At 51.2% G+C, this 7,043-nt stretch overlaps 1 protein-coding gene across 1 annotated transcript in view; it reads left to right on the forward strand.

Moving 5' to 3' along the window:
• NSD1 (nuclear receptor binding SET domain protein 1) overlaps window positions 1–615 on the forward strand; it is a gene marked incomplete at its 5' end in the record, with an annotated part of 40,278 nt that extends 39,663 nt beyond the window's left edge. Inside the window, one exon of the mRNA XM_010009937.1 lies at window positions 7–615. Within this exon, the coding sequence (XP_010008239.1) occupies window positions 7–615 (609 nt within the window). The remainder of the gene's footprint in view (window positions 1–6) is intronic.
• Window positions 616–7,043: the final 6,428 nt, after the last annotated feature.

Below are 7,043 nucleotides of genomic sequence, written 5' to 3' on the forward strand. Positions count from 1 at the left end.
CGACCTCAAGCCGTGGATAGGCCTCTGGCCGTGTCGGCTCCAAGGTTGTTGCTGTCAGAGAAGGCGCTGCGACCCGTTGACCAGAACGCTCAGCCAAAGGAGAGAGGAGCCCCGGCCATGGAGCTGAGTGCCCAGCAGAAGGAGAGGACTATGTTAGCTGGCGAGCAAATCTCTTGGTCTTCTGGGAAGGCAGTGATGCATGTTGGACAGGTACCTTGGCCTACGGAGAAACTACAGATGCATGAGCAAACCCACTGGCCCACTGCAAAAGCCCTGACGCCTGCAGAGCAGCCCCCCAGGACAGCAGAGAAGCTACCAGAGCCAACCCTTCAACCCAGTTGGGAAGTGGCCTCAGCCCCAGCAGAGCAAACCCCTTGGACATCAGAGAGATTGTGTGTGTTTGAGCAGACCCCTCGGCCAGCCAGGGAAGCGCCGTTGGCCCCGGAGCAGATGCAGTGGCTTGTCACGAACATTCAGACTATTGACCAGATTACTTGGCTGAGTGGAAAATCACAGACTCCTCGGGGGCAGGACCCTTTGCCTGAACAAAACACAGCGCTAGCCCGTAACCAGGATTCTGTCTGTCGTGAGTTGGCCGACTCAGAGCCAAAGTGAGGTTGGTGAATATGGGAGGCAGGTTTCAGTCTTTCAATGTTTAGGGAGGGGGAATCTTTATTTTGGTCAATTTTTTTTTTTTTTTTTTTTTTTTTATTCACTTCCCTGAGCCCAGCCCCTAACCCGTGCACATCCTATCCATATTCTCTCGTGACATGAGCAAGGACATTCTCTGAAGTCTGAGTGTGGCCCAGCCAAAGGGAGAGAGCATCTGTGATCTTTACCTCTTCCTTTTACAAATGGTAAAGCTGAAATAAAGAGTCCACTCTGGGTAAAAATCTCTAATTCCATTGAAATGGTCACATTACTGATCCAGCATGTTCAAGCTCCAGGTCTGATTCACAGGCGGGTTCCTAGGTACAGCCAGGGGCCTTGCTCTTAGTGTATTTAGAGTCAGGCTGCCCTGGGACTGGAGCTTTTTCAGGATCAGGCGGTGAGCAGTCAGGTGTATGCCCCTGCTGGATTCTGTAGCAGCAGGGAAGGGGTTTATCCATCATCTGCCCAGGTCTCTGTCCTTGCAGGGTGTTGCTTTGCGAGGTTTGTCCGTATGTTCACTGGAACGTGCTGTGTGCGTGGCTCACTGAAGGACAGTTGTCATCTCCAGTGGAGCTGGGAGAGGAGCCTGCTGCAGGCAGTGCAGTTTTCTCCAGCAATAGCCAATACCCATTCAGGCTCCTTTGTACACAGCTGCACCTGGCCAGGCCTGAGAAACGGAGAATCTGAAGGAGGTCAGGGAAAAGAGAGATCTTGGAAGAAGTCATCTGTCAGTTTCTTCATCCTTGCATCTTAATCCTTTAACACAGGACGTGCGGAGTGTTTTCTGCACTTGAAAACATTGTGACTTATAAAGCAGCAATAGCAGAGTAGGGCAGAGTGGGTTTCCCCAAGGTGCTAAGCACCACCCTGGCAGGGTGGTGGTGCTCCCTTTCAGATTTCCATCCAGTCTCTTCTTGACTTGTGTCGTCACCATGAGCCAGCAGACTGAGCAGTCTTTTCTCCCCTTGCCCCAGACGTGTTCAGGACGTGCTCACATCGTACCTGGTCTTTGCAGCAGCAGGACATGCTGCCGAGCTGCAAGTGAAGTCTGTACCGTTTGCTACACAGTGTGGAGGCAAGGGTGCTGTAGCTGTATCAGGACCCATCTCAACACCATCCCCTTGGGTAGCTTCTGGTTTAACTCTTCTACAACCAAAGGAGACTTGAATTAACTGGACTGTGTTGGTGTGCATGTGTGTGTGTGCGCGTGTGTGTCCTTCCAACGTAACAGTAGTTCTCACACTGGAACACGATGGGCTCCAGCAGCTGGCTGGCTTTCTTTTTTCCTCTTCTTCCTTTTCCAGTTATGGAGATGCTTAGTACCTGGTGGCCATCAGGCTGGTGTCCAGACTAGGCCTGCTGAAAACCATTCACTCAAGTGTTGAGGCAGAAGTTCACTTGGCCGTGGTACTTGTGGGGCAAGCAGTAGAGTCCCAGGGACCTGCAGAATGGCACCTTGTAACCTTCAGCACCCACGCAGGCAGGAGGAGAAGGGGCCTGGCCTCCCTGGTGGCACTGCTCAGGCTGGATGGGGCTGGTGTCCTGCCAAGGAAGCGCTGCTGACCAGCACACTCTCCCAGCTCTCACAACACATTACCTCTGTGGCTTGCCTGAGCTCTGCCGACCCAGGTGCCGCAGCTTCGGATCTCCGTGCCCACCACCGGACCCTTGTGCAGTTCCAATGTATTCTTCTCCTTCCAGGCTGATCTGCGGGTCCCTCTGTGGAAAAAGGAGCATTTAGCTCCAGGCTGACCCTCTTCCTCTGACATGGAAGCAGGTCTTTGTTCCTACGTGGCTTGTGAGTGCCTGCTGCTCCCAGAGCAGATGGTCACAAGCTTAATGGTTTACTATGAAGGGAGGCAGACACTTGTACTGAGACAAATCCCAATCCATTCTCCTTTCCTGATGTACGCAACCCCAGACAAATGTCCTGCTGTTAAAGCCCGGGTGTGCTGGGCACACGTGGGACATTTCCAGTGCTAGGGTGCATCTCTTCTCTAGTCCAGATCATTTCAGATCCTTTGTAGAATAGCTAGCGACTTCAGAAAGCTTTATGGCTTATGGAAACTTACTGTTTTAATGTTGTGGTTTTTTTTCCGGGAAGACTGGCAGGTCAGTTCCTGCTTGCTGCTGAAACTGGGGAAATGCAAGCAGCTTGTGTTTCTGCGTGACTTCTGCACAAAGGGAATCAGGACAACTCCTCAGAGAGAGAAGATAATCTAAGGGCATTCATTAACTTTTTTTAAACAAAATTAAAAAAAAAAAAAAAAAAAAGAGGCAATGACGTTCAGTATATTAAGTATTTATCATGTGTAAGAAGGAAAATAAATCTTGAATTTACATTTATAAGCCTTCCCATGAGCTGGACTTAGTCATGTAGATTGTGTAAGTAGGGTTACCTCCCTGCCAGCCGCCCAGCCAGCTACAGCTGTAACCAGAAAGGTGTCTGCACTGCTCTGTCCACCTCCGCTTTGCATTGTCACGTGTTCACTAGTTACTTGTTTCATGCAAAAAAATAAACTGTGAATATTTTTGGTGCAAGCTTTTTTAAATCTGTAAAATGGAGAAGTTCGCAGTGAGTTCTCTTCAGTGCAGGTTTGAAAAAATCACTTCTGTAAATGGTGTGCTCACTGTAGGGTGAGGTTCATGGCAGCAGCAGCCTTTCATGCAGCAGGCTCTTCCCCAAAAGCTTGTTTCGAACAGTGAATGTGGATTGAACCGTTGCATGGCATTTCAAACCCACAGCCTTATTCGTCGCATCTGACTGTACCCCACCTCTCTTCTTGTCTCCCTTCTTGCCTTTTCCATGAGGATCCAGGTTTCTGGCTTCTGCTACTTTTCAGCTGCTATTGGAAAGTTGACTTCAGCATAGCTGGGAGGCTGCTCAGTAAAATTGGCATTTGGAAACACCATTGTAGGAGGAAGCCAGGGAGCTGCTTTTCCCTCCTCGCCCTTGTTGGGCCCCTGGGCAATGCTCTGTCAGATCAGGAGATGCACGCAGGGCTTGCAGGAGGAGTAGTGGTGCTGTTAAGAACAGCTGGCTGTGCTGGGTCACCTCAACAAGACCAGCAGAGCCTGACCAGGGGTGGAGATAGGTCCCAGCAGCCTTGCCCTGCCCTGCCCAGCTTGCCTTGAGCAGCAGGGAGCATGAGCTGAGGTACAGATCTGGGCAACAAAACCCTCACAAAGGAAATGTGGGCTTCTGCAGCACTTGAGGTGATTAGTGCTGTTGGTGTCTCCTTGGAGGAGGGCGATGTCTGTACTGAAGTAGTTGGGTTCATTTCTGCAGTTTGTTGCCTTCAGAGTTGAGCCAGTTTGAATCACGGGGGTTTTAAGATAGAAGAACACAGCAGATTGACACATACCCATGGCAGATTGGTCCTGCAGGAGAGAAGCTGCTGCAGCACTGCGCCAGCCTCCTGGAGCTCTTGTCCTGGGCTAGGCCAGCTTTGTTACAGCTTCATGGCCAAGGCCATGGTGTTTTTTTGCTGCATTGGAGACATCACTTGGTCACTAACAGTCAGGGGTAATTGCACCTGAGGTAGGTGAGGTGACTCTGGCGTTGATTCACTGTTATGGAGAGTTGTGGAAGTAGAATCAAGGGTGTCATTATTTTTGCTCAGAGCTGTCTCCCTTTCCCTGCTGTCCCAGGAAGGCTTATGGGAACTTCCCAGGCTCCCCTTTCCCCATTCTGAAGGGGATGAAGGGCTTGCTGCACTGGTCAACATCCCTGCTGTCAGGATAGCCTGGCTGCCCCTGCTCTGAGCAGAGGGCTGGGGTCACCAGCTGTAGCCCCTATCCCACAGTGGGACCCATGCTGGTGGTGGATTTCCACAGTGGGCAGGAGAATCCCAGCTAACACCTGGAGATGGAAGAGTGCCTCTGCGAGCCAGAGCTCTGGTGAATCTAGCAGAAAAGCGAGCATTGTAAGGGATAATCCCCCCATGCACATCTTCAGATACCAAGTAGCTCGTGGTAGCTTGCTTTATTGTTGTTCTCAAGTTAAAACTCTACCTATTTAACAAAAACGAAAATTCACAAGAACCAGATTCACTTTAGTGCACAAGGTATCCAGGTGGTACTGCTGGAGCAGGTGTTACAATTCAGGGTCAAACCCCCTACAGGCAGAGGCTTTGCTTTGAAGGTGTGGCTGTGAAATACCAGAGATGAGATGGTTGAATCTAAAGGACAGTAACTTATTAAGGTGGGATGATGTGGACTGGGGGTGCTAGAAGAGTTTCAGCTGAGTTTCACAATAAAAAAAAAGCAGCCCTAACCCTGGTGCATCTCAGCAGAGGTTTAACCTGAGCACGCTATGGATGTGCACTGCTCCTCCCTGGCACCATAGCCAGCACTGTGACAGGACAGGGGGAGTTTGTTTGAGAAACCTCAGACCTTCAACACCTTCCATTTATTTTTAATTTCAGCCTTAACTTCTGATTTTGCTTGGTGTTTGGAATAACCATAATTGTAACCTGCTTGTAATGTGCTTTGCCCTAGATTACTGATGAGGCTTTTCAGCCTTTGCCAGCCAGTGAGTGTTAAAGGAAAGTGGCAAACCGTGCAGCTATTCTGAGAGTACAGAGGGGGCCTGGGCTTTGTGCTAACTCCTTCCCTGTGATAATGGTAACACCGGTGGCAGCATTTGCAGCCAAGGCTGTGCCTCTTGCACCAGCACGGCTGGGCTGATGGGTGCTCGGGGCTCGCAGGGCCTGGGAGATGGGATGCTGGAGCTTGGGGACTGCTCTGCCTCTTGTGTGGCAAAACAGCAGGAGTCGTGCCTGGGCGTGGCAGTGCCCTTGCTTAGTAGGAGCTGGGAAAAGGCAAGATTCCACTCCAGGTCCTCTAAAAGCAATGTGAGCAAAGTCCAGTGCAGTGGGACAGCGTGACCAAGTGTGGGCTGGAGCAGTGGTGGTGATGGACAGCCCCTACAGCACTGAATCTACCTCCTAGGGAAATCTGAGAAATGGGTGTTGCTATGTCCTATTTCAAGGTAAAGTTTTAATCAGTTTGCCCTTGGCGAAGCACTTGGGCTATTGTGGTGCTATTGTAAACCATCGGCAGCTCAGCACGGTAGGGCTGAACTCGGCTCCAAGCCCCCAGCATGAAGGTTTCTTCACCAGCTGAATCCCATCCCAAGAGCTGGGGCTGGGCTTCAGTGTATGTGATAGGATGAGGCATGACTCGGTTCCTTCAATTCATGGTGGTTTTGAGACTCAAACCAGTGTGCCAGTGGGCCCCATGAGCAGAGGGAGCGAGTGGAGCCATGTGAAGCAAGGCAGGCATCCGCTAACTGCATGTTCTTTGTGTCCGTTTGGTACTGAGCTGGTTTCAGTTTTTGGGGGTTTTTTTTCTGATGTTTCCAAGTTGTTGACTTCAAGGAACTGGGTTTTGTGTATTTTTTTTAGACACTGGGAACTTGTTAAAAAGCAAAGCAGCAGCACCGGGAAGCTCGAGGTGGAGCATGGCTGGTGCTGAGGATGGGAGAAGGTCAGATGTGTTGGTAGGGAGCAGGCAGGGAACAGCTCTCCCTGCGACGGGCAGGAGAAGCTTTTCAGCAGCAGCCCTCCTGGCCCTGCTTAACCACGGTGCCAAGTTCACCACTGCACCAGCCTGCTCGCCTCGAGACACCGTGTCAGATACTGCGCCTGGCTTTGTGTCCCCATCCACCCTCCAGCACCATGTGCACTCGCTGGGCTCCTGGCTGCTGGGTATGCTGGGGGGTCCCAGGGAAGAGGGACATGGGGGTGTCACCTCTAGCAGCAGCGTAAGTTGTGCTGAAGCCTTGAGCAGGTTTGCTCAGAGGAGGGGGGAGCCATGGTGTGAGCAGCCCCACACTGCGCTCCTCCGCTTGAAGATGTGCTGCCCACGATGTGGCAGCGGGAGGGATTTCACCTGCAGGGTCCCATCTGGAGGGAAAGGCAGCAGGTGTTGGGGTGCCCGGCTTAAGGCAGAGGCAGGCCCTGGCTGGGACTCATCGGTTGGTTCTAAGCGAGGATGCCAGAGCGGGTGAGAGAGACCTACATATTTCCAGCATGTATATTATTTTTAGAAGAGGGAAGAGGGGAGAGTGTTGGACCATTGATTACTTTCATTTTGCTCTCCTTAGACTGTTGGCTGTGTATGTGAAACTTATAATGAAAAGAGGGTTGCCCTGCCCAGGTGCTCCCAGAACATGTACTGTAATTCTTTGTATATAGAAGAAAAATTACTGTAAAGTAAAGTTTAACTTTACTCTCGATGTCCTCTCGTGGTTTGTCTTGGTGAATGGAGGGGGCATGGGAGGACCCCAGCTGTGCCCAGACGCCCCAGCAGGGATGGGAGAGCCCCGGCAGCAGCTCAGACCACAATGCGTTTTATTTACATCGTACACCTCAAGAGAAGACGCTTAA

The sequence above is a fragment of the Nestor notabilis genome, unplaced genomic scaffold, assembly GCF_000696875.1.
Source record: "Nestor notabilis isolate BGI_N333 unplaced genomic scaffold, ASM69687v1 scaffold15132, whole genome shotgun sequence".
Lineage (NCBI taxonomy): Eukaryota > Metazoa > Chordata > Aves > Psittaciformes > Psittacidae > Nestor > Nestor notabilis.